This window comes from Daphnia magna, linkage group LG4 (assembly GCF_020631705.1).
Source record: "Daphnia magna isolate NIES linkage group LG4, ASM2063170v1.1, whole genome shotgun sequence".
NCBI lineage: Eukaryota > Metazoa > Arthropoda > Branchiopoda > Diplostraca > Daphniidae > Daphnia > Daphnia magna.
The window spans coordinates 10164483-10189859 of record NC_059185.1 but is presented as its reverse complement, the minus strand read 5'-3'; the positions used below and the strand labels follow the sequence as shown (position 1 = coordinate 10189859).

General features: G+C 39.2%; 5 protein-coding genes and 1 long non-coding RNA gene across 10 annotated transcripts; 3 read left to right on the top strand and 3 right to left on the bottom strand.

Moving 5' to 3' along the window:
* Positions 1-5595: 5595 nt before the first annotated feature.
* On the bottom strand, positions 5596-11192 carry LOC123471420. The gene is made up of 4 exons (XR_006645855.1): positions 10514-11192; positions 9761-10119; positions 6155-6250; positions 5596-6037 (listed from the first exon to the last, which is right to left on the bottom strand). It is a non-coding gene; the product is annotated as an uncharacterized LOC123471420 (long non-coding RNA).
* A 1872-nt stretch (positions 11193-13064) lies between these two features.
* On the bottom strand, positions 13065-16816 carry LOC116922061 (mitoferrin-1). Its single transcript, XM_032928475.2, has 6 exons — positions 16513-16816; positions 15441-15711; positions 15035-15271; positions 14909-14970; positions 14729-14830; positions 13065-14659 (listed from the first exon to the last, which is right to left on the bottom strand). The coding sequence occupies exons 1-6, from the start codon at positions 16630-16632 to the stop codon at positions 14330-14332; spliced, it is 1122 nt and encodes a 373-aa protein (XP_032784366.2). The 5' UTR covers positions 16633-16816; the 3' UTR covers positions 13065-14329.
* An 80-nt stretch (positions 16817-16896) lies between these two features.
* On the top strand, positions 16897-18113 carry LOC116922066 (exosome complex component CSL4). Of its 4 annotated transcripts, none has more exons than XM_045173279.1 (6): positions 16897-17024; positions 17125-17183; positions 17264-17382; positions 17475-17544; positions 17613-17791; positions 17868-18113. In XM_045173279.1, exons 1-6 carry the CDS (start codon positions 16912-16914, stop codon positions 18078-18080), a joined length of 753 nt encoding a protein of 250 aa, XP_045029214.1. In that variant the 5' UTR covers positions 16897-16911; the 3' UTR covers positions 18081-18113. The 4 variants fall into 4 exon arrangements, with proteins under 4 accessions (XP_045029214.1, XP_045029215.1, XP_032784373.1 ...); XM_045173280.1 differs by having other exon boundaries at positions 16934-17024; positions 17121-17183; XM_032928482.2 differs by having other exon boundaries at positions 16934-17028.
* Positions 18114-18174: 61 nt separating this feature from the next.
* On the top strand, positions 18175-21344 carry LOC116922050 (protein SERAC1). Of its 2 annotated transcripts, XM_032928453.2 has the most exons (14): positions 18175-18314; positions 18387-18712; positions 18775-18899; positions 18960-19076; positions 19138-19405; positions 19477-19664; positions 19779-19897; positions 20054-20155; positions 20230-20357; positions 20418-20576; positions 20644-20790; positions 20879-20948; positions 21035-21151; positions 21220-21344. In XM_032928453.2, exons 1-13 carry the CDS (start codon positions 18247-18249, stop codon positions 21120-21122), a joined length of 1905 nt encoding a protein of 634 aa, XP_032784344.2. In that variant the 5' UTR covers positions 18175-18246; the 3' UTR covers positions 21123-21151; positions 21220-21344. The 2 variants fall into 2 exon arrangements, with proteins under 2 accessions (XP_032784344.2, XP_032784343.2); XM_032928452.2 differs by having other exon boundaries at positions 21035-21344.
* Positions 21345-21551: 207 nt separating this feature from the next.
* Positions 21552-23257, top strand: LOC116922058 (zinc finger CCCH domain-containing protein 10). The gene is made up of 2 exons (XM_032928471.2): positions 21552-21715; positions 21775-23257. The coding sequence occupies exons 1-2, from the start codon at positions 21614-21616 to the stop codon at positions 22963-22965; spliced, it is 1293 nt and encodes a 430-aa protein (XP_032784362.1). The 5' UTR covers positions 21552-21613; the 3' UTR covers positions 22966-23257.
* Positions 23185-24591, bottom strand: LOC116922068 (dephospho-CoA kinase). The gene is made up of 5 exons (XM_045173281.1): positions 24426-24591; positions 24129-24217; positions 23846-24049; positions 23694-23781; positions 23185-23624 (listed from the first exon to the last, which is right to left on the bottom strand). The coding sequence occupies exons 1-5, from the start codon at positions 24446-24448 to the stop codon at positions 23321-23323; spliced, it is 708 nt and encodes a 235-aa protein (XP_045029216.1). The 5' UTR covers positions 24449-24591; the 3' UTR covers positions 23185-23320.
* Positions 24592-25377: the final 786 nt, after the last annotated feature.

Sequence of the window (25377 nt, the reverse complement as noted above, 5' to 3'; positions counted from 1 at the left end):
GAACTCAACCCGCAATGGCGTCACGTTACTGCCGTTATACGTCCTGCACAAGCAGCGAAAAACGTCAACAGAATAACGTCCGCCCTTTATGGCGTCATCTTTCCCTTTGAGGGAACTCACCCATCCCGATTACATCATCAGATTTTCAGACAAATGAGAAAGATAAATATCGATTCTGTCAATCTGCGAATATATGGTCCGGAGTCTGTATGTAGATAGGACTATGCAAATCTGGGTCCATTGCACATTGATTTGATTCAATGAAAAGGAAAAGTTAGCGGGATGTGAGTGATGTTGATGGACATTCTAAATGGAGAGCTCTGTCCATCCGTCAACAATTGCTGAAAGAAACATTATATGCGATAGCAAGAGAATAAAAATAACGAGTCAGTTCAATATGCCATCGCAATTTCATTTGTGTGTGTGTGTGTGTGTCTGTGTGGAAAATGTTTCTTGAATCACGAACGCTGGAGGCTAACGTGACGAGCGTGGGAGAGGAATCCGACAAAAAAAAGGAGACTAGGGGTCGTGGAAATGGTCCGTGTCGCTCACGACGAATATAATTTTCTCATTCGACGCACGCAAACATCAAACCGTAGAATTTTTTTTTCTGTATACAGACATAAGACATAATTGAATCGTTGAAAATGACACTCTTTTCACCTGCATTTCAAATAGAAATGTCACAAAAAGGGGGGAGTCAAACAGACGTGATGGATGTCTCTAAATGTCTTCAAAAGAGACTCTCTCTTTCGCATCCTTCCCGAAGGTGATGATTACCCCCCCCCCTTCTCTCTCTACAGTTGTACAAATTCTCCCACTTGAAAATCTCCGTCTGCCCAATTGTTATGTCACCCGAGTAGAATTAGAGTTTTGTTTTACGTGTGTATGTACACGAATGCCAATTGCCAAACACGATGAAGGCAGACCTTTTATGTCACACAACAAACGGAATTTTACACGGCTGCCAAATGGTATACGAAAGCTTTTCATCATCGTCCTCTACACTTTTCATTTAATGGCAGTCGTTTAGCTGTCCGCAAATTTCTTATGAAGAAAGAGGGAAAAAATGGGTGGACGTGGACGATGAGTTGTTCAAAATCAAGAAACCCCACAGAGGGTGATTGTGTATATACGTACATCCGTTCCTCGATATGGGTATTGATAAGAAACATCAACACACACACACACACACAAAATGAAGAAAGAAAAAAAAATGTACTCGACATGGTCGTTCGGGACGAGACCTTCACGTTAAACGTAAAGACACCGAGACGCACATCGGTGTTTGGCCCCGGAGGCCAACCATTTAGCCGAAGCCATACTTTACTTCAAATAAAATTCTGTATACAACATGCACACCAACAACATTTGCTACTATTATTTTTTTAAGTATTTTTGGTCAGTGTATACATACCTGCATGGGCGGTCTTCTGTAATAGCTTGTGCGTCAAGAGCGTATTATGAATTTCATATTTTCATCGTTGCCCAAATGGCTGGCGGCGACAGGTGACCAGATAGGCAACTCACGTGAACGCCCAATGCGCGTGGACCGGTCGTGAAAAAACCCCTCGTTCACACTAACATATGGCGAACGACGCTCAGACTATTTTCGGCTCATTTTTTCTTTCCTTTTTTTCTTTGGCCGTCTTATTCATCAGCATCATCATCAAAACTTGTGAGTCGTAGTTGCATTATAGGTTGCGCACACGCGCGCGCGTAGCGGCCGGCCACTAAACGTCCGACAAGGTTAGTTTCAAAACAAAAAAAAAACTTTCCAAAAGTTGGCAACGGTGTGCGCGCGCATTCGAAAGCCATTTTTTTTTTTTGCGGTCGATACTCTGAAACATCTTACAATTATCATTCAATTTAAGTTTTTTAAACACAGCGTGTATATGTAAGAGAAGAACTTTTGGTTTGGAACATTCCTCTATTCTTTTAAAAAAATTTTTTTTAAGGAGGAGGTGCTGTGCGATGTCGCCTGACATCAGGACAAAAAAAAAAAATGAAGGCTTCATACTTCACGTGTTTTTTTTTTTTGCTTTTTACCTTGTTTCTTACTTGAATTTCGTCTACCAAGGACACCTATCATTTGTCGACTATTAACGTTGGAAATTGAAGAAGAAGTAGAAGCGCACGCATCGCCGCACTCTGTCCAACGTTGACGACAGTCAAGAGAGGGCCAAATGATAGACCAAGTGGAAAGACCTTTTTATTATTTCCATCATTCAATTTGCCGCAAAAGAGAAATGAGTTTCAAGTAGAAATATAACGCAGACCTATTCTGCTGGTTAACATTCAAAGTGTCATCAACGGACTGTGCCTCGGTCAGTTGAACTTGTTGCCAATGCCAAACACAAGCAACTATAATTATTTTCATTATTTTCTTAATATGCACAGCCTTTTAAAGTTACCACACATGCGCACTTCATCCCATCGTCAGCGTCTTGATGTGGGACGGCCGTTTCTTTTGAAAATGTTGGCTTCACTTCGACTTCTCCCAAAGGTCTCCTTATAGAAAATGCTGCTAGACTCTTTCACGCGTTCAAATGCTATACATTTCAGAGAGGAGAGAAATCGATGACGTAACCCACCAAGACGTATATATCGTGATGCATATTCGTAACGATGTAATTGGCTCGCGATGCATATATACGAAATGTCGAATAACGAAGAAAAAACTAGTTCAATTTGACTCGTTCTCCCTTTCAAATAGTATAAACAACAACGAAACAACAATCGCTTCTCGCTACATGATATAAACTATATGAGCAGCACAGCAGGCTGACGGTAATCACTTGAAGAAAATTTCATCACCGACAAAGTATATACGCAGCCACAAGTACCAATTGTCTCGTTTTTTTGTTTCTTTCGTTCCTTGGGCGGTTGGCAGAAAAAAAAACAAAAAATTAAATGGAACATTACCGAGTTGGAGGACGAAAAACAAAAAATGTCAGTTAGTTACATAAAGCGAAGGGCTATTTGCTGGCAGCATTCGTTGTTATATAGCCGAGCTGTTAATATGATCGTTTAGAAACGGTAGGACACGCCATACTCTCCATATGTTGTCTCTCTTTTTGCTGCCACTTTGCAAACTATAAACCTGTTTCTTTTCTGTCAACGTCTAAATGACACAGATCAGCATTGAAGCGAATGATTTGGACAAATGAAAAGATATGGCCATCATCTTCCTCATTCGTTCGTTTGACATGTAGGTCTTCTTCCAATTATGGCAAGCGATCGATTTGAAAAGGATTGATGAATAATGCGCATAACTGGCCATCAGATGGCCCAGGTTGGTAATGCAAATATCTGGGGGCCGTCAAAATGTGAAGGAAGATTAACAACAAAATCTTGTATATTCGTGTTTTGATTAAGTTATGACCAGAGTTATTCATTTTGCGTGTTTTATTTTCGGTGTGATGGAAACATCGCAGATCCGGACAAACTTAAAAACAAAACAACACGGGCTGACTCTTTAATATGGTAAAGAGAGATCCATCTTGGTTACGCAACCGACGCGTAAAATGTTTTTCTGAAAGTCGGCCATGCCGAAAAAGAAAAAAAAAAGAAAAGGAAATATGGAAGCGGTGCCTATAGCAACATCATATACACGAATACAAATCGCTGTTTAGGTCGACGCCACTACCTCCGTCTTTTGCTACTTTTACTCACGAAAATGACGTGATTGGTTTCTAAACAGTGACTGTATATAGTGCCGCGGACCTTGAACGGTCCCCAAAATAAATGCGCATCGCGCTAATGGTTGAATGGGCCAATCCAAACAGCAAAGGGACGCACCTCTTCCTTAATTGTCGTGCAATTTAATTCACGCAGAACTGCAAATGAACCGAAAGTATAGGATATGCCGATGAGCAACAATTATATACTCCTCGGCGCGAAATTCAAACAGCTCCACAAAATCTTTTGTCGCCATAAAAAACAAAAGAAAAAAAGAAATTTCAAGTGACAAATGACTCTGCTGTCCTCCTTTGAAAATAAATTCTGGGCTTATGACCACCTCCATATATTATTTTTTTTTGCATTGCTCTCCGGTTTGTTTCAGCGCAATAAAAATTGCCGTTCAAGGTGACAGGCATCTTAGGCAAACTGTCACATGTTTTCTATATGCTTGGCTTGTAACTCTGATTTTTACGACATCGTATCGACTTTGGCAGGTGAAATCAGAAGAAAAGTGAATTGCTACAAACAGAAGGGGGCCACCAGCAACGACAAACAATGACGAAGGTGCGAAATGTGATTGAAGCCCAGTGGATATGGTTCGTTTGTTTTTTGTTTTTTAATGTTCCTAGATCTACAGTTTAAGAGCGCAAGAAATGAGAACTCTTATTTGCTTTTCCTTTTATGACGCACAGACACACAGCAGTTCACGGATGGTTAGTGACACCCATGGCTTTTTTTGAAACAGAAAAAAAACAGAACACGAAAGGCAAATGACATTGGCTCCCCTGTTATGTGTTCCTTGTCTCCGTTTGATGCAAAAACTTTCATCTGTCCAGGATCCTGTTGGACACGTTCCGACCTACACTCGCAGTCGGTGAGAGTGGATTGTTTCGACTTGCATTTCCAGTACATTACAACCAAGATTTCGACAAAAGTAAACCAGCAAAAATTTAAAAAAGAGGGTTAACTCAAACAACAACAAAAACTAGTTTTCGAAAAATAGTTGCCCTTATTTATTCGAACTAAATACAAAACCAAAAACAAAAACGATCCGGCTTACAGCTATGGGTCATGTTTTAATTTTATGTTTGCTCCCTCCCTCCCAAACCCCTCCCCCACTACTCCATTTCTGCATGGAAACAGAGAAAAGAAAATGATTGAGGTTGCTGTTGTTGTAATCTCTGGCGCTGGCGTGTTTGAATGAAAAGATACCCCCGAAACACGTTCATTATATAACAACGCGCTTCATTTGTCTTCGCCGCATTTATTTATTTTCGAGGAGTTCTTCTGTTCTTCTTTTTTATTGTCCAAGGAAGGCGCCAGCTGGGAAGAAAATAATAGGAAAAAAAAAATGAAATGAAATAAAAAATAAAAACCCTCAAAGAACGGCCGGCAGCGGACGCCGGAGTTACGCGGCCAACTGGGCAAAAAGGAAAAAGTCTTGTGAGAACGAAAGAGAGAGTGACTCTGCGGAGGGGCGAGAGAAACAATATTGAAAAAAAGAAAAAAGAAGGGGAGAGTGAAATGGTATAAGAAATAAGAAGAAGAAGAAGAAGAAGAAGAACAGAAAGAAAAGAGAAAAACACTCTCTCTTTTTTCTTTCTTTCTTGTTGTTGTTGTTGTTGTTTCCCTTTTGGATTTTGAATGGAGAAGCTCGAAAAAAAAAAGCTGCACACACTGGGCAGCGCTCGTGTGTGTACCTCGGAATGTTTCGTTATCAAAGAAAGTGTTACGTTCCACCGTGTTTCGACAGCAGACAACCTTGAACTGCGTCAATTGATATAATAGGCCTATATTATATACTGATGTTACAACCAGAAATACCATCCGATTTTCTAATGTTTGACTATAGTTCCAGTCACCTGTTGAATCTCGAACATCTTGATCGCATTCCATTAGTTCACAATGTTCTTTTTACGTTTGGCCACAATATGCAAATTTATTTTCGTTCTTTTTTTCAAATTGAAAGGAGTAAAAAAATCGCTCCCCTTTCATTAGAAAAAAAACAAACAAATAATAATTTCGTGGGTTGTTGTGCAGCGATGCATAGTCGGGAGCAGCCAGACGGCCGTGACTCTCTCTCTCTATACCGCTGTCAAGGACTATAGGTGATACATTTCGATGGTCCATTAAATTGTTCTGACCAAAGAGAAGAAAATAAAAAAAAACAAAAGAAAAAATGGCGAATTGAGGAAACAAGCGGAAAGGGCAAGAAATCAGACAGGACACCGTGATGATTATACACTAAGCGGCCGCTCCTTTATTTCAGTATCAAACCGCTCCATTCTGTGCAGATGGATGTTGATGGCTGTTCCTTGATTTGGAAATACTCCCGCCGGGTCAATGTCACAGTCTACTGGCCCAATTTTATTTTTTTATTTTTTAAATCTTGTTTTTTTTTTTGTTTTTTTGTTTTTCACATTCTTTATAAAAAGGAGCGTCTACACGATATAAAGCAACAATTGCTTACAAAACAGTCGGGTTTTTTCATTTTCGTACAGGTGTGTCTCGTTCTTTGACCTTCGGTTATTCCAGCGAAACATTCGGCTGAAGAGCGTCATTAGCCCTGATATGCAAATGAGATCTGTTAGAATAGCCCGAAAAAAAAAAATTCGCTTTTCATTTATTTATTTATTTTAAAAAAATCAAGATCGTAGACTTTAGTGAAACATTTTCTCATGTTGCTTGAAAATTGGGTAGCAGTTGGGGAACACCTGCTATATAGAAGGAAGTATTATGTACGTATAGGGGCTCTGAGACATTCAACTTTTATTATAATTCGTTTTATTTTTATTTTTCCCATTTATTTATTTTAAACGTTTGAAGGGCTATACCAACATTCTATACTTTCGTCTATAGACTCGCCCAACAGGAAACGGTTAATGGCTTATATAATGATCGCTGCACGCACGGCCAAAGGAAAAATCTATACCTATACCGCACCTGTGCCACTCACCCATAGAAGCGGGAACCAAATCATATAAAATTTGTTTTAATGACAATGAAATAAAACGTTACGGTACCGTGCGCATGCAAGAACAGGGACCCTACCTGGCGGGACATTACCCAACGTCAGCACACACACACAGTATATTATCGATATTTTGGGCAAATATTGAACGTGTGACCCATGTCGCCATGAATGGGCAAATCCAGACTCTCTCATCCTTTGGGGAAAAAATAAAGAATTGTGGACATATAGTGATGACGACAGATGATGCGATGACGTGTCCAATACATCGCTCCAACTAATGGACAATTTCTGTTAACCTGAAATTGATTGTTGGCACTAGGCATACACCTGAAATTGGTGAACAGACTAATAGAATCGAAATTTGGTTAATCATTTGGCAGCTTCGAATTGAATTGCCCTGTTTCCGTTTCAGGTCGATCTCAGGGTTATAAGAAAAGAAAACTCTAAATACACACGACTAAGATGGATCGAAATTAAGAGGTAGGCGACAGTGGAGCAACAGCGTTCGCTGAAATGCGTTCACTCAAAGTGAGAATATCAAAAATAGAGCAAACTACGCCACACCTTAATTGGAATGTGAACCTGTGGCACGTGCATGTTCTGCATGTTTAACTTCACTAACTACGTATGTGTGTGTGTGTGTGTGAATTCGGCAAACGTTTTGTTTGTACCAAGGTCTTCCAGTTAACGCGATCTCTACGACTAGAAAAAAAAGAGAGAAAACTAAAAGTTTTAAAGATGTCAATCAATATGATAATCATAGTTCGAAATACGACTGGAGGCAATAGTGCACACATGTCAAAAACGATGTTGAACATGTACGAAAATTTAAAACAGGTATAGGACATAGAGAGCGACCTAAATCATTTCTTTTGTTTCGAATAACTTGTGTTGTTATTTTTTAAAAAAAGATCCATAAAACTCATTGGTTCGTAATAGGAACAAGAGAAAATGGCCGGAGCAGTTAACATACAGTATAGGCGCAGTTAAAGGTATAATCTTTAAGGAGGGAAAAGGGAAGTTGTTGTGAAACTGTTCAACGCAAGGATATGTTTTTGCGGAATATGCAATTGCCAAGCTTTTTTTTTTTTTCAAGTACTATGACTTTCGTTTATTTTAACTGCGACATGGTGCAATATGGAGGCCCAGCCATCTGATCCACTTAAGTCTCCTCTCTGCAAAAAGGAGAACATATGCACCTGAAAGTTGATTTCGAAAGGAGTTCTACCAAATGCTACATGTAACCGAAACGATTTCTGCCAAAATGTCTTATAACATCTAAATACAATGGTTTACGATCTGACAGATGCTTTGACGATGTGCTGGCCCGATGGATTGCGTCACATCCGGAGTGGAAAAAAATTATTATTCCATACGCATCAGTGGCTTTTTAAAACTATTATTTCAGAATAACTGAAAAAATTGATCCTGTCGCACGACAAGTGGCTTGGAGTAAGGAAAACGCACTGGCCATTCACATCGGAGTGTAAAAAGAGTAAAGACCTCACATTTCTTTCTATCCCCCCCCCCTGTTCATTTTTCTCCACTGAAATAATAATAACAGATAAGTACAGAGGAAGACGAGTTGAAACACCAAGAAAAGAGGGACGAACCAAAAAGAAGCAGGTGGATAAATAAAAAATAAATAAAAAAAAAAGACAAAATGTATAGAAGCTCATGGTAAAGGTGGGGAATGCATGGATGAAACGCGGCGGATCTGCTAGCTTCCGGCTATAGGCCAAGGTTAACTTGCATCGTTCGCACGGCGCTTTAGTTATCTACCGAACATTTTTCGAGTTTAAAAATATACCCTGCATCTTTTTTGGCGTTTGTTTTACTTTTTCTTAATGCCAGGCGAGTGATAGACTTTAAGGGCCAATGATATGATGAGAAATGAGTCGAGCTTATAACCCGCCGTCTTCACACCTTTTAAAATAATCCATTTCATTCCGCCCGTGTATTCCTCCAGTTCTCAATGTGCTATTGGTTAATAATTAAACAATAAAAAAAAAATGAAAGGAGACGAACAGAACTGGGGAGTTTTCCCGCTGTCTGTTAAACTCACGAATCGTCCGAAAATTAAAAACGATAGCGCGCCCGAGCTTCGAAATTCTCCACATTCTCCCACGAAATGTAGGTTTACGTAACCTTGACTGTATAGCCATCGAGAAAGTTGTCTCTCTCTCTCTCACCCACTCTCTCTTCTTGTTCCTCTCTCTCTCTGTCTCTCTACACACTCAAAGACCTGTGCGAGCTCGTGTAGACACACACACCTCCTCCGGCGCACCTGTGCGTGGAACCCATTCCCTCCCCCTCTTTCTGTGAGAAATAAAAATTCCCTTTTACTTTCTATACGATGTAATATAGCCCTGCTGTATGTATATACTAGGGTCCGGTTAGCGAACTGTTAAATACCTGTATATAGCTGTTGTTTTGTTTTTCTTGGACATAGTATTTACTATAGACAATAAAGAAATAGAACCGAAATAGCTCTGTGCCATTATGACCCTACTCGTTTTCTTCAATTATATTGGTTCTTTCACTCTACATCTTTTGAGAAAAGTGTATGGGAATTAGAACTGGTCAGGGTCTAGCCGTGTCACACACGTGTAATATACAACAATTTTCATTTTTAACTGTCGACGACAGTTGGGCAGACAGTAAGCCAGGCTGATGCGTGTGTGTGTCTGTTCTCTCTTTCTTCATTCCGAAGCGAAGTTCAGCAAGTGAAAGTTGCCAACTGTATGCAGTTTGTCAACGCCCGAGACGGTCAACAACGAAAACCAAAAAAAAAATTCGAATAAATTCAATTAATCCCAAACACGTTCCTGCTATTTAGAAAATCAAAGTGGCAAAGGAAAGAAAGACATCAAAAGCGATAAAACCCAGTGAGACGGCTGTTTTTGTTTTTCCCCTTCTCATTCGTCTCTCGTTCATCACGGATGATACGATCAAACTTTGGCTCTATGGCGCAGACATGAGAACTATATGTGACCATCGCTTTCTCTCTCTTACAATTTTTCTAGCGGCTATAGAAGGTTTTTTTAGCGCTTTGCTAATAATAAATACGAGAGGTGAACTGGCACTCGGGTCGGCACATACCCGGAGATTGCGGATCCCAACCTGAATAGCCGCGTCCTGAAGAGCCCCAGCAACGCAGCCGCTTTCAGGCCACCTGCGTTAAGCGCAAAATAAAAAGAGAAAGGAGCCCGCGTGTACACTTTACACACACACACACACACAACGAACAAACAAACGGACTGCCAATTTTGGTCGCTTACCTTGATTTCCCAATGAGAAACCTTTGACCGAGAGGCTAACGCTGACTTTGACCGACTTCTTTTGCAGGGTCGCGCCAGCGCCGTTTAACTGTACCGCATCCAATAAGAAATGATAGACATCATTGTTTCCTCCTTATTGGTAGAAAGAAGAGAGCTAATTTTTTTTTAAAATGGGAAAACCTAGAAGTAAAAGAGGAAAAAAAAAAAAAAAAAAACCAACGATTAAAACCCCCGGATTTGTTGTTGTTGTATGTGTCAATAGGTTGCGTCACTCTCAGCTTCCTCTCCTGAGGCATTCAACTTTCCCCCCCATATCTGCCCATTTTCGGACGGGATACCTATGCGTCTTTATTTGAATGTCCTAACTTTTGACATAGCTCTGCGTTTTCTTGCATCTTTTCTCTTCTCACATCTGCGTCTTCCCCATTTCGCAAGGCCAAACATCCGCTATGGAAATTCAAACGTTTTAATTTTTTTTTCTCTTTTTCAAGGAACGCATAGAGAAAATGTAGGTCCGCTTTTACGCCAAATGAGTCTAGGATATTGCAGCAATCTATATGGCATATGTATATACCTTATTTTTTTTTTTTATCTGCGTTTTCGGAAGAGAGATGAGGGAAATGCGTGCGCCGTGCGGAAAGAGATGTTGGGCAAATAGGGAGGGAAAATGAACGTGACGTACAATGTAACAAACGTGGCGACTTGCTGAGGCGGGCGGGATTGCGACAACCCAGCCGCGTCCACTTTCACTTGCACCGAAAGCCAAACGAGAACATCTCCCTATTGACTGTGTCCCCCCACCTCTTCCTTCACAAACGGCCAGTTGAATAATAAGAAAGACAAAACGCGTAGAAAGTCAGCCAAAATAAAGCTCAAGCTCTGAACGATTTGGCTTTAAAAAAAAGCCAATTTTCAAACATAAAAAGAACTGGTTATTTTTGTTTTTTTCTTTGAATTATCATTTGCCTAATACACTGGCAAGCTTTTGTTTGATTTATTCCACCATTTTCTTTCTTTTTCTTCAAAGTAATTTTTGATGTTGAAATACGGTGCCGAATTCGTCGGATTTCTCGCCGAGTGATCGTCACTTCTTTTTCGTTTGGTGATGACACGTTGAAGGCGGTCCGGCTGATAGGAGACGGGCCGATGGCGGCTCTTCCTGCGCCACAGCCAGCGAGAAAGTGGGCACTCATAAGAATTTACGCCACCTTATCTTGATGGGATGACACGGTTACGAGGACCTGTCGGCACAAACGACTCGCCATCCTTTGACGAGTTTCTGTTTAATTCCTGCCCTCACTCCTCAATCTTTCTGAATAGCATTTAAAATTCAAAAAATTTCAAACAACATAAGTAACAGGGTCACGAGACTTTTGTGCACGGCCGCACACGAGTCCTCGTTTTTTCTTTTTCCCGGTTCTGTCCGGTGTCCGGTTTGGTTTGGTTCGGTTCAGACCATATCATGACTAGACAACCACATGCCTACTGGAACGTCACGAGTGAGAGTGGACTAGCAGCAATTTGTCGTGAGCTTTGATGGTCAATTCCAACCGACCACCTTACATTTATTTATTTTTTTTCTCTTTTTTATTTCATATCCGTTCCTGGTTTTGTAATTGTATAGAGTTTTAATCATTTTCGGTCAGTGTGTTAAGTTGCAGTCGTTATGAACGGCTACTACTATTGACACGGACCGCGTTCGTTCAATAATTCAAAGACGAATCGAAAACGTGCGCAATCGAAGAAAACAAAATGACGCAAACAAAACAGGGGAAAAAAAAAATGAGAACTGGAAATTGTGGACGTTTAGCTGCCAGATGTTGTGTGTGTGTGTTTAGCCACTGGGAAGTGAAGCATTACAAAAGGGTCGAAGAGAAAACGCTCTCCCTTTCTACGGTGACGACATGTTTTTTTGTTTTTTTGCTTTACTTTCAGCTCGCATACGACGGTCTTATTTTCGAAGAATGTAGATGCGATGTAGAATGCAAATGAAGTCCGGGAAAGTAAGGAAAAAAAAAAATTCTTAAAATAAAATAAAATCAACAATGAACGTGATAGATAATTGTGAAGCTTTCAAACACACAGTTTCGGGCAACTTCGTGAAAATAATTGTGTCTCTCTCTCTTTTCTCTTTCCACCTTTGTTGTGTACACAGATATTATTATAATTATTTATTTATTTTTTTCAATGACTTGTACTGTGAAAATAGGCAAAACGATTTGCACGTGCATCTGCTTTTCTTCCGGCAGTTGTGAAAGCTAAACGCCCTAAACAATTGGCTTTAATCGGCGGACGGAGATTTGATGATGAACCATCTTGCTCGGTCTCATTGGTCAACTCTCTCTCTCTAATCTTTTTTTTCTTTTCGCTTGTCATTCCTGCATTTAACACACACAAACAAAAATAAGTGTCGAAATATTATGTATACGTTTCTCTCTCTACTCCCGATTCGGGCATAACTTGCGCAATGGCTCAGTTCGTGCGCGGCCAGTGTCGCTACTTCCAGAAATTCCTGATTGGCAATGAAAATTCACTTTCTGCACAAGTTTCATGGAAAAAGAAAACAAACAAATCTCCATGGGACCATTACAATTTTGTTTGTTTTTTTAACAACGAAAAATCAGCCAAACAGCTGTCAGTTTTTATCTTCTAATGGCCCTTACTAGTTACTATACGCCCTTAACGTAAGTCCTATATGCGTTGCTCGCTTCACTCTGTTCAAGAACATCATCAATTGGAAGAAGCCGATTGTTTTCCTCGTCCTTCCGCCCCTGTGTGAGAGATTGCGCATACATTCCAGCTCTTCTGAAAATCACTATAAAGTCGTACAAGATGTTCTCTGTTGGATAACAGGTATATACGGCACGGCCTTCGGCGCAGGCATCTCAGCGTTGAAGGTTAAACAGGCGTAGACGAGTTTCAATGCAGGTTCTCGTCATCCGAACGCACCCCGTCTTGTGGCACGCTCAGGGTTACACCGGAGACGACTGCGTGCTTGCGGCACGTCAGCTATATGGGCATGGCATTTTTTAACGTTGTTTTTTTTCTTTCAGCCATCGCTTACGACGTAGGGACAGTTTTGTTTTTTTTTTACTATAAAATTATAAAGACGAGACACACACAAGTTTAGTCCCAAGGATCAAGTGTTTATTGATACAATCAAACGTTTATACGACACGAGCCATTTGGGCGGCCGTAATTCTCTTTATTACATAGTAGCGTAGGTAACTAGCCAAAATAGTACTCAAACCAGCCTTACTAGTAGAAATCGATTCCATTTTTTGTTTGTTTCATTTATTTATTTTGCTGATTTCTCTATCCTTTTTTTTTTTTATTTTTTACATTGGCATCAACACTACGCATAAATGTAGTGCCCCAACCTTCTGAAGAACATCAATTTTAGTAAACCTTCACTGGGTATTGACAATAATCGAGCGACAGGAGGCTTAAGGGCGTAGGGGAAAAAAGATGATTCCGTCCGCAGTATCCATAAAGTAAATCTATGGTTTTCTTCAATGTCTCTCGCTCTCTACATCATCTAGGATGTGAGGAAAGAAGAAACAATTAAAAAAAAGAACCCAGAAAACCCAAATAAAAGGATAACGTTCAAAAGGGAAAATATCTGCAATCTAAAGGCTAGGGAAAAAAAAAAAAAAAAAATCCGCACCATTTTAACGATGGCAAACTTAGTTCACTCTGGAACTCAAGCGCCATCTTTTGTGCAGTTTTTCTTTAGGACAAAAAAAAAAAAAAAAAGTTTCTTTTCCTTCGTAATTTGGTTAGTTCCAATTCGAAAACACTATCACTGTGATAGAAAATAGCTTCATCGTTGCTTTCTGCACGGAAGGCTTGAGGTTATTTGAAGAGAGATTGTAGGACTGGCAGATAAAAAAAGGGGGGGGGGATAGAATTATTATTTCTTCGCTTCCTTTTGGACGACCCTGTATTGGTTACTGGTAACGTCTAAAAAGTAAAGCGGGCATAAAGGAAAAGTGACATCACAGACTAGAAGACTCAGATCTGAAGGATTGCCTCATCTTAAGGCTAATCACCCCACCGAGGCAACAGCTGCATCGGAAATAGATAAAACCTAGAAGAATAGGGAAAACGAAGATAAACAAAAGAGATGCTACGAACTGCGAAAAAAAAAAAATAATAACGAGTAACGATGCGTTAAGGTTATCCTACGAACTGATTAACTGAATATGTGATAAAGCAAAAAAAAAAATGGTTTCAAGAAAGATCCGAAATTAAGGGTGTGAAATAGAGAAAGAAACGAAAATGAAAGGATATCTAAAGATTGGGTGGGTGGGATGCTTCCCGATCTGTTTGAATTTCTTATTCTACTTTTTGTTGTTGTTGTCAAATGTAACATAGGGGGTGGAAACATTCACACAGCACCCAAGGCACGGGCGGCTGATAGCGCCGAACTTGCGGCGGATCCGGTAGGAAGTAGGTCCTCTTTCATTAGGACGTGACCGGCTCCCAAAGTCACACCACCAACGATAGCGCTGTTTGATGAAATGTCGTTCAACGAGTTGATCGGGTAACCTGCTCCTGACCCTCCGCTCATTCTTGTGTCTTGCTTTTCATACGTCACTTTGTCACCCTCACCCCCGTCACTGAGGCCATTCTTAGTCAAAAAGTATTTGAAAAATTCATACACGGACCAGCAAATGGCCGTCGAGGGTACTTGGAATAGTACGCGTGCTTGCAAGCCCTGGAAACAAGAGAAAAAATTTAATAATGCCTTCAATAAAAATGCACACCATATTACGCTACATTTTACCTGGAAAAAGCCTCCCACGCCACCCAGCCGATAAACCATTTTGGCAGCGTTGAAAAACCCGCTGATTTGTGTCTTCTGCGCCCGCTGTAGAACCTCCGCTTCCTAATGGATAAAAAAAAAAATTGAGACATCACATCAAAAAGGAAATCACAACGGTCACAAAAGGTGATAATGTGTCACCTGAGTATTCAGCAGAGTTTTGCAGACGTCAAGCGGAGTGGTTAGGGCTGCTGCTAGAGCTCCTAAATATTAAAAAGAATGATAATTTGCCATCTATCTTCTGTGCTTTTGATGTATGAAACAAACCCGAAACTCCGCCGGAGACGACGTGACCCATGGGGTTATAGGTGCGTTCTGGGTTGGTGGCATTTTGCATAGCCTCATAAACTATGAAGTGCACGCATTGGAAAGGTACGTTCATGGCTAGCTGCGTACCGTAAGAACGGTAGAAAGCAGAAAGTCCTTCACAGCGGTAGACTTTTATAGCACACTCAGTCATAGATCGGAAGGGGCTGTTGTACATCTGTAATCGCTGCTTCACCACTGTGGACGAAACAAAAGAAAAGGGATTGAAATGTCATCCGCATCACGTCTTTCATGTATCACAGGCTTTTTCATCTTCATTTCCTATAAAATTCGAGCTAACTCTAAGCAATTTCAGGTTCATCGTAGTCATACGCACGAAAAAACTGTTACGAGACATGATGGATACCTTCCGCTGGTGTCATAATTCCATCATGTAGTACAGTCGCAGCGGAGGCAGCTGCTCCCTGGGCCAAGTAATTATGATGTGCTGAGCCGGTCGATGTAAAACCAACTTTCAATTTCTCATATGCGGCAAAATACAAGGCGTGAGCTGGTCCAGCACCGGCTACCGTGGCCCCGATGCCACGCAGAGGTCTCATCGCTCCTTCGTCCCTGATCATGGTCACGAGCACCGATCCGAGGCTTCGATTGGCGCTTACGAGACTTTGTAAACGCGTCTGCAAGAGATAAAAACCAAACTTTATTTAAATAGAATGAAAAAAAAAAGGCACTCTCAAGAAAATTCTAGAATATAAAATTTTTTTTTTTGATTTCTTTGCTTTTTATCGGGTTTTTTATGCACTACGAAGGAAAGCACAAACACATATCCCCGCTATCGGGCGTCAGACGTGCTAACACTGTAACTTGATCCGTAAAAACTGATGTGGAAATTTTTGACAGAGGCACGGGTCACATTGATAAGGCTATATCCTTCGCTACAAGCCCTTTCCCGATCTGAGATAATGACCCTCAAAATGAACGAGAAAGAAAAAACTAATCAATACGAAACTTAGACGATAGCCTTTCACTATCAATTTTAGTTCTCAGTTAATTATTTACAAGTGAAACTATAATAACGAATAATGTATTACAATGTGCTACGAAATGAGAAACGAATATTTTTTTTTCATGCACCTCCATAGAATTTCGTGAATGTAAACAATAGTCTCCATCTATACGCGAAAGCGTAAGGCAATTGAGACTTCAGTATACGGAAAGCTAGACGTCGACGGAAAACTAAAGAAGCAGTACATCAGCATTGGAATTTTTGTCAAACTTTTACAAGAAAAATACTTGCATAATGTAAATGGCTTATAAACTTGTCAACAGAAAATTTAACTATTACAGTATAAATCATACAAAACAACTAAGTGTTAGAAATGGTATGCATATGGTAACAGACTATGAGTGTATAGCTCATTTGTGCTTAGTTTGAAAGGAAAAAAAAAAGAATTAAAATCCGTGCTAAATAAGATTACCTTAACGGAGTCAATTGGATACATCACACAATGTTCTAAAATTCCAGCCATGGAACCTGCAATCATGTGTGTAGTGGAGTTCGAGGTAGGCAAAGACTCGTACTCATCGAATTCAGCCATTTTTCACGTAGGATAAACACTGGAATGAGCGGGATGAAATTAACTTCTATGGTTAGTCATCGGGAGCAGACGATCAAATGATATGAGCTTCTTCTAGTCCTTCGATGGTCCCTCTTCTACTCTCCTTAATTCGTTGTTTCACTCCCAAATCCCAATCCTATATGACTCGTTGGGCAGTGAATTCTCTAAGCAGACGACACTAACAGTACGCAACGTTGCCTACCCAGCGAAACACGTGGGCAGACAGCGCACCAATCGGTTTTTGTGTGCCATACTGCCATGAGGCAAAAGAAAAAGTTACCATTTCTTATAATAGATGTCGCGTCTGCAGACGAATTTGGCTGTAATGCTACGAAATCATTCCTGCCAAAAGAATCAACTGTGGCAAACACGTGTGTGAGTTTCTCTTCTGTTTTTACTGTGGTTGATTATAAAACCTGCGCATTTATTGGTTTATATTGGTTACAATACCTGTTCATCTTATTTAGACAGCATGACTTCAAATGAGAATTCAACACACACTGAGAACAAATGCATAATTTCTACTCCAGGTATGAGTTGGTATTCTGTTTTTCATAATTTTTTAGCTTGTTGCATAACAATTTAATTTAAAAACTTGTTTTATTTACAGGACAGAGACTATGTCTTGCGGAAGATAAATACATTGGAGGTGTGGGGACATACACAAGACAAGGCTATATAATGTCTTGTTTGGCAGGTGTTGTTAAAATAACTGCACAGCCTGATAAGGTTAGTTGGTGTCATTATTTTGTTCAAGCTAGCAAACAAGACAATGGATTATGAATCCCACAATTTATCAATGGACAACACATCTTTCCTAGAGAATCCTTGTAGAAGTTAGAAGTGGTAAAGAACAAACAGTTGTTCCATCAGCTGGTGACATTGTTACAGGTGTTGTCTTTTTTTTTTTTTACTCAATGTGTGCCACTCCTGACACTTCTTTTGCACAATTTTGTTAGCCAGAATAACACAAGTAAATCCGCGCTGGGCCAGATGTGCCATTTTATGTGTAAAGGAAATGGTGTTGGCAGAACCATTCAGAGGACAACTCCGGAAAGAAGATGTCCGCGCTACGGAAAAGGATAGAGTTGAAATGTACAAATGTTTTCGACCTAACGACATAATCTTAGCAAGAGTGGTAATTCATTCAAACATTATTCACACATGAAATGTGTAAGATTTATTGAATTTTTATTCTTATGTATTACTAATAGTTGTCATTAGGTGATGCCCATTCCTATGTGTTGTCAACTGCAGAAAATGAATTAGGTGTGGTTATTGCATACAGTGAAGAAGGGACACCTATGGTTCCAGTTGGATGGCAAGAAATGCAGTGTCCAAAAACCTATGTGAAGGAAATGCGTAAAGTTGCCAAAGTTTCACCTGAAATCATTTCAAACGAAAATATTAAAGAAGCAACAAATTGATGGCTTGCTCAATACACGAAAGTTGGCAACCGAGTCATCAACCGAATTTGTCGACTGCTATTGTTTTCTCTGAATCGTGTACTACGTTTGTTTACTACAAGCTACAACTTTCGTGTTCCAATCGAGTTAAAATTATTGAAAGTGTTCAGTATGTAAAAAATATAAAATGCGGAAATATCGTCAAGTGAAATGGAAAAATTTGCCAAAATCCCTTGGTCTCACTTTCTTGTTTGGGTATGTGGACATTTTTTTCACTTTTCATTCTGAAATCCTATGTTAAACTAAATTTTTTGATTTCTTTTCAAGGAGTGGTGCCGTATTAGCCTACGAAATTCTTTGCTTAAATCGCCGCTTCTCTTCTCTACTGTCAGATTCAGCACTTGAGAAAGAACGACAAAAAGGAGATTGTTATATCACCATTTCCCAACCTACTGTAGAGGCTGAAATTAATGGTGTGATCTCAAAATTTACTGATGTGGAACAGTTGATGGAGACTCTGATGAAAGGACCTGCATCTCTTGGTCTTGATACCAATCCTTGGCACCTTTTACGCATTCTTAAGTCAGAACTTCCATCCCATGCCAAAGAACACCCAAAAGCTTTGAAAACTTTAGCTACTACAAATTATAATGGTACTATATAATCAACTATTTAAACTGTTGGTTCAATTAATGAAAAACATTTTCATAAACAGCTGGATTGTCACAGCAAATAGCTCAAGCATGTGACTTCAAGTTGAGTGTCAAACTGGCCCGCACTAAAAATGTAAACCTAAACTTGTTTTTACGACCCCCAGCTTACCTACTCTTGCCCTCTGAGGTTCAGAAAATATTTAAAAAATATATTCCACAAATTGTGAAAACTATTATTTTTGTTCAGGCTATTGAAGATGCACTGAACAACATCCTTAAGAAAATTCCTGTGACTCATCAACAGACTTGTGCTACATATTTTTTTAGAATTGCCCAACAGATTACCAGCAAACATAAAGATGATGTGAGCAAAGTTATGAATAGATGAAAGCATTCTATATAATGTGATATTTTCAAATTTGTAGGAATATTATCTTAGATGGGATCCTGATACAGCAGGAATCATTCATCCTAGAAACATCATTCAGATTGTAGAGCTGTATCTGCAAGCTTTGTTACAGTTATCCACCACGTTAGAGTGTTCGCATTTAATGGTGCAGAATGGTCTTCTTCTCATTTTGTGGCGCATTGCGAATATGTTCGACAAAGAAGTAGTTCTCACAACATTGTGTGCCAACATAGTGGCCAATATCTCATTATTTCCACAGTTTCATCATCAAATTTTTCAGTCTGGTAAATAGTGAATCATGTTTAATTTAAAAACAAAATAGGTAACATAATGACTTAACAAAATATATATATAGGTTGGCTCGGGCTATTGGCTGAATTTCTTGGTTCCCAGTACGCTTCTCTAAATTTAGCAGCTGGAAAGGCTCTAGTAAATATGGACCAAAATCACCGTAAATATGGAGTATATGATAGATCGATTTACTTGTTGCATCCGCTATACGAAGATACTGAAGACACCAGAAAATTTGATACTCGTCAAGGCGTAAGCTTGTTTTTTTGTTAACAGCAATAGTTAGACGCAACTGCCTTTCGTTGTGTTCTAATAATCCAAATTGATTTTTTTTAATTCGCTCTCTATGATTCATGGCAATGAAAGACGATGAAATGGGATATGGATGTTGTCTTCGTTCACGGCTTGCTCGGAGGTGTTGGTTGGACCTGGCGCCAAAGCGACCTGCTCGGAAAAAATGCCGATTATACAGATTGTTGGCCAAGGTAATGATCATCAGATGCCAGAGGCGATTAAACGTTATTAATGTTTCCATTGATAAGGCTCACTACATTAAAGCCATCAAGAATACCAAAAATAAAAAAGGTTGTGTAAGCTTGCGTTATACTAATCGATTGTTTATTTATTTATTATTTGCCCAGAGATTGGTTACCCGCCGACATCCCTAATCTTCGAATTTTAGGTATAGATTACGTGACTTCGTTATCGCACTGGAAAAGTCGGTGTCCTGACGATGCCCGTAGGTAACCAAACACCTTTTTTTTTTCTATGACCAAGAACGGATTGATAGAATGATCTAAAATTGGAATGGGTATAGGAGTACAATAACTTGGAGAGCAGATCAAGTATTACTCTCTTTGAAACTCGCAGGAGTAGGGCGGCGACCTGTTGTCTGGATTGGACATTCTATGGGAGGCATACTGCTAAAACAATTATTGGTTAATGGTAAGGCCAGTTTTTAAAAAATGCCTTCTTGGGATTCCAAATATCTTAATTATTCGACAGCTTCAAAATCATCTGACTGTGAACTGCAAAATCTAGTAAAGAATACCAAAGCATTGCTAATGTTAAGCGTCCCGCACGATGGATCAAGTGTAGCTACGTTGAATCTTCCAGCACGTTTTCTTCTGCTTCCATCTGTCGAAGTTGAGGAATTGAGGAAAGGTAAAACAAAAAGCTTTAAGTAAACTCCTAGTTTGCTCTGTCCCTCACGTTAAGTTTCTGAGTTCAGGTTCTAGTGTACTAGGTAACCTGAACTTGGAATTCAAGAACTTGTTGTCACACTACCCTATAGCGGTTGTAAGCGTCGTGGAAACCAAACCAACGATGGTACAGCCCTGGGGAATTGAAGTCAAATTTGTGGAACCAAACTCTGCAGGTACTGTCAAAGAGATGATTTTCTGAAAAGTACAGATTTATTTTCATTTTTTTTCATTTTTTACTAAAGCAGTCTGTTAATTTTCTAGATTTACTTTCTTCTGGGGAAGTCCACTTTATACCTGTAGACCACTATGAAATTTGTAAACCGCTCAACAGGTATTTCAGTTTGTCAAACTAGATTTCTTATTTTACAAAAAATACCCTTTAAACTGTGATTTCTTTTCTCTTTGTTTCTTTATCAGGAAATCCTTTATCTATCAACGACTCATCAAGCTAATTGTTGGAGTGAGAGAAGGTTCTCCACCAAAGAGTCTAGTTCAAACAAACTGAATGTTGAAAATTTCAAAATTATTGAAAAAGTAGATAGCGTAGTTATTTTTTTTTTTTTTACTGTTTTGTTAATTGCATTTTGAAACAATCGTATTAGAAAACATGACAATGATATAAGTGAGATTCGCAGGCCTACTGTTTGAAGAAATGTTTTTCCCTTAATGGAGATGAGGTTTGTGTAGCAATCTTTCTTACCAATATATTTAACAGTTAGTCAATGCATTCTCAACGTTAGATCCACTGGTAAAAACGAATTATTTTTTAGATTTTCAAAAATATTTAAAATAAATACAGGGTACGCGGGAATTAATACTCAAGAAAGTAAAAAACGTAAAAACTTTTTCAAATGAGTTTGAATTTGAACCATAACTACAAGGCAGTTCCAGAATCGAGCGTTAGATGGTGTTTCGTAGCTAGATACAGTATGCAATAATTGCCCGATTTCAGGGCCATGTGTAGTAGAGTAGAGAATACTTCTCAATTTGCATGAAATGGAGGAATACAAAGACGTAATTAACTCATCAAACCAGCTCATTCAGCAGGAGAATGTCATAATGCCCGAAGATGTTTGCCGAGATTTTTTACGGAATGTGGTAATTTGCTGTTGAAGATTATTTTAAAATCTATTCAGAAACTGTTAAATGTTTTTTAGTGTACCAGAGGCAACCGTTGTAAATACAAACATCCTAGGTGTGAAGAAGAACCCAAGGATATCATTCAACTTCGACCTGGTGGTATGGTATTTTGCCATGATTTCCAGAATACGGTATGTACCAGGCTAAGTTGCAAATTTGTTCATCGATCACGACAAGATGAAGACTACTACAAACTCACTGGGGAACTTCCCAAACCCAACCCTGAGCTCATAATTTCCAATGGAAGCCAAGAGAGTACTTTTGAAAGGGAAGTACCACTGTGTAAAGATTTCTTAAAGCGAGAGTGTCAACGAGGGAAAAAATGCAAATTTCTCCATGTGTCTGAATCTAGAGGCTATCAAAATAAAACAGAGGAATATGACATTCCTGATGCCAAAAGACGCCATAATGAGGACCTGGACAAGCTTGAATATGGTTTCAGGATTGGAGAAAGGATGGTTGCCAACCCATCTACTGTCCTGTGTTCTCACTGTAAACCAATAAGCTTTCATGCAAAATCCCATTCATTTTGTATGCATACCAGTGGATCAAACCATTTAGAATTTTGTGTTCTTCATGAGGAAAACTTGTTGTTAAGGAAAAAAGTTGAGGATTTGAAAAAACAAGTTGGTGATCTTTTGGCGACAAACGAATTTTTGCTGGAGCAAAATGCCCATTTCCGAATTCAAGGGAAATTTTCGACATCAACCAGTATAGCTACTGTAACGTTGCCAACCGTAACCTTGCCCAGCTCTGTAACGGTTCCAGTCACGACCTCCGTAACAGCATTAGGCCCATTGGGTTCGCTATCATCGGTTCAAACTGCACAGGCATTGGTGACCACTCAGTCACGACCAACATTGACTGCTTCTATACCTTTTGCTACTTCAGTCCCTCTGACTCAACCATCCCAATTGGCAACAACAATAGCCACCACTTTAGGCATTGCTCCAGTCACAATCAATCAGACTACTGCATTAGCAACTCAAAATCCAGCGCTTTCAGCTGCTACAGCCACTGTGACGTTGACTCCTACAATCAATGCAGCAGCACTGCAGCTTCAAGGACCACATCTCTCGGATTCGGCATTGACATTTAGTGCTTCCAATGGAGGATCTCTTGTTTCCTATCCAATCATGACCCAAAGTATCTTGGCGCCATCGGAGCTCAGGTCTACGCATTGTGGCGTAACCGATTTGTTTCGTTGATAAGTAGCCATTCTGATGCTTCTTATAACTTATAATTCCCCGTGTCTACTGACCCTTCTTCCTCGTGAGGACACCGAAATCCTGGAAGATGTACATTTTTTTATGGTTAGTTTGTTTGTTTTGCCGTTTTTTTTTACTCAGTTTCTCAAACAGGTTTATGTTGCGAAATGTTCGCGGAACCCATCGTTATTTTCAAATTTATGTTTATAGAAAGACCAGTTAAAATTCTGAACTTGCTGTATATTTTTCCCCTTTTTTATGGAAATCGCTAGCAATACAGAAATGGAACGCATTAAGAAATAGCTTTTCAGTAAATATTGTTATAGAGTTTTAATTCAATTTGTTCTACAATATACTATGATCTGTAGGTGAACAGTTTGTACCCCAAGAAAGAAAATAGGCCACATAGACCACAAAATATGGTTAAGCAGATTCCCAAATAAATTCGAACTTGAATGTGATGCTTAGAAGCCTGAAGGTGAGACACAATTTTTTCCACTTGCTTTCTAGTCTCGTCAGTAGTGGCCGAATTGTCGATCACAAAATGTGATCTATAGCATTTTTCGGAAAGTGGCATCTGTGAGACAATTCTTTGCTTAGCCTCTTCTTCATTATAACCATTCCTTTTCATTAATCTTTCCATCTGGATTTTTTGGTCACTTTACATAATGATAATAAAGCCATTATAAGAAACAGTACATAAGCTAAAATATGTATAGTGAATTCACCAAGATACTGTTATGATCTTATGAAGAAATGGCAGTAATGTCCCAGTTTCAAACAGAAGTGGTATGTCAAGCGCAACAAATTTGTGACCTTAGATCAATATTTAGATAGATCAGATAATGAAGGGAAATATCTAATTTAGACAGATACTTGCCATTTTTGAAATATTTCAGAACATCCCAAAACATCAATCTCTGGATTTTAGGGTGAGTGATTTTGTTTAGAACCTTTCTTCTGTTGATATCAGAAAAAATAATTTTGCCCAGTGCCTCTCTGTTTAACTGACCATCCTCAAAAAAAACTTCATTTCCAAAAGCATCATAAATTTCCTTCCAAGCCTGCTGTCCAGGTTGTACAACTAGAAAGAAATTGCACAGGAACATTCATGATAAATTTTAAACTGATGGCTGAATTAAATGTATGATTTTGATTTTTACTAAGACGTGCAAAGACATCTGCATCAATTACTGGAATCTGGTTATGCTTGAAAATATTTGCAGTTGTAGATTTTCCACTGGCAATACCCCTTAAATAGTGTCAAGTTATGTTTATAAGTTTATGCCTCATATTGAATCAACTTTTCAGCAATAAAAATTCCGCAAATTTCAGGGTTAATAGGTTAATTAAACCACAAACATCTGTGGCAAAAGCACAAAATTGGTGAAACTTCAAACATGTTTAATTGTATTTCTAAAGAGTTCTAAAGAGGTAAACAGTAAATTGTTCATATTCACCCTGTGATACCAACTAGAAACATTTTCAATTCAACACTTGTCTGTCGTTGCTGTTTTGATTTATTGGTATGGTACAATTTCCTGCGAAAACTGCATGTCTCAGAATCTCACTAGTCACATCGACCGACCCCACTTTTTTCTAATAATTCTCCCGATAGATGGCCGGGTTTTAGCAAAGGGTCCTGCATTAATCTTTTATACGTTTTACCACCTTCCAAGTTAGGACATTGACGTCGGTAACGTGTTGACGTTGTTGTAGAGCAGAAAACGGAGCAGTCCTTTGTCGTGTTTCCGTAATTTTATGTTAAACGGTGAGAGATTGCCGAGCAATTTAAACGGCCTACCCGAGTTTTGGGTATGATATTTTTTATGGTAGATGGCGTTTGACGAAAAATCACGATAACTAGAGGGAATCAGGCCGTGAACCTATTTTTGAACCGGGCCAGATTCCTGCGTCGCCTAGCAACGGACTTCATAAGGCCGTGTACGAGTAATTTCTATTCCATTTACGTTATGTCGTTCTGTTTTGTGTTTGTGTATCGTTAATTCCGTTGCTTCTCCGCGTGTGGAACTTATTTTTACGGAAATTATGTCAGTTTTTCCATTTTTACGGAAATAATGGTCAGTTTTTCCACACACAATTTTTTTCGCGATCCAGTGATCTTCAACGTATCATTCACTTTTAGTAGTTTTAGCTTAATCGTTAGTACAAATAGCCAATTCCAGCACCGCATCAAATTATACCGAATTAAGTATGTCAATCATTAAAGGGAAAAGGCTAACATCAATATGATTCGATTGTTCCGATAGTGATTCTTGCGAAACTGCATGTCGCACTACAAGTCACACAGTATAACCAATTCGTATAACCTTATTTCGATTAAGTAACGGGTTTAAACGTTAAATTAGCCGATTTTAAAATAAACGAAAATAAAGTACTGTTACCACCCCA

What these genes read in the sequence shown, in the direction of transcription:
- LOC116922058 (XM_032928471.2), top strand. Translation starts at nt 21,614, where the DNA reads ATGGAGGAATACAAAGACGTAATTAACTCATCAAACCAGCTCATTCAG. An exon ending in GAGATTTTTTACGGAATGTG is followed by an intron (nt 21,716 to 21,774) that starts GTAATTTGCTGT and finishes AATGTTTTTTAG; the next exon opens with TGTACCAGAGGCAACCGTTG.
- LOC116922068 (XM_045173281.1), bottom strand. Translation starts at nt 24,448, where the DNA reads ATGTTTCTAGTTGGTATCACAGG. An exon ending in TTTCTAGTTGGTATCACAGG is followed by an intron (nt 24,218 to 24,425) that starts GTGAATATGAAC and finishes ACACTATTTAAG; the next exon opens with GGGTATTGCCAGTGGAAAAT. An exon ending in TCTGAAATATTTCAAAAATG is followed by an intron (nt 23,782 to 23,845) that starts GCAAGTATCTGT and finishes TATTGATCTAAG; the next exon opens with GTCACAAATTTGTTGCGCTT.
- LOC116922061 (XM_032928475.2), bottom strand. Translation starts at nt 16,632, where the DNA reads ATGGCTGAATTCGATGAGTACGAGTCTTTGCCTACCTCGAACTCCACT. An exon ending in AATTATGACACCAGCGGAAG is followed by an intron (nt 15,272 to 15,440) that starts GTATCCATCATG and finishes TTTCGTCCACAG; the next exon opens with TGGTGAAGCAGCGATTACAG. An exon ending in AAACTCTGCTGAATACTCAG is followed by an intron (nt 14,831 to 14,908) that starts GTGACACATTAT and finishes TTTATCCATTAG; the next exon opens with GAAGCGGAGGTTCTACAGCG.
- LOC116922066 (XM_045173279.1), top strand. Translation starts at nt 16,912, where the DNA reads ATGAGGCAAAAGAAAAAGTTACCATTTCTTATAATAGATGTCGCGTCT. An exon ending in ATGCATAATTTCTACTCCAG is followed by an intron (nt 17,184 to 17,263) that starts GTATGAGTTGGT and finishes TTTTATTTACAG; the next exon opens with GACAGAGACTATGTCTTGCG. An exon ending in AGCTGGTGACATTGTTACAG is followed by an intron (nt 17,545 to 17,612) that starts GTGTTGTCTTTT and finishes CAATTTTGTTAG; the next exon opens with CCAGAATAACACAAGTAAAT.
- LOC116922050 (XM_032928453.2), top strand. Translation starts at nt 18,247, where the DNA reads ATGCGGAAATATCGTCAAGTGAAATGGAAAAATTTGCCAAAATCCCTT. An exon ending in AGTTGAGGAATTGAGGAAAG is followed by an intron (nt 20,577 to 20,643) that starts GTAAAACAAAAA and finishes TTCTGAGTTCAG; the next exon opens with GTTCTAGTGTACTAGGTAAC. An exon ending in TGTGGAACCAAACTCTGCAG is followed by an intron (nt 20,791 to 20,878) that starts GTACTGTCAAAG and finishes TTAATTTTCTAG; the next exon opens with ATTTACTTTCTTCTGGGGAA.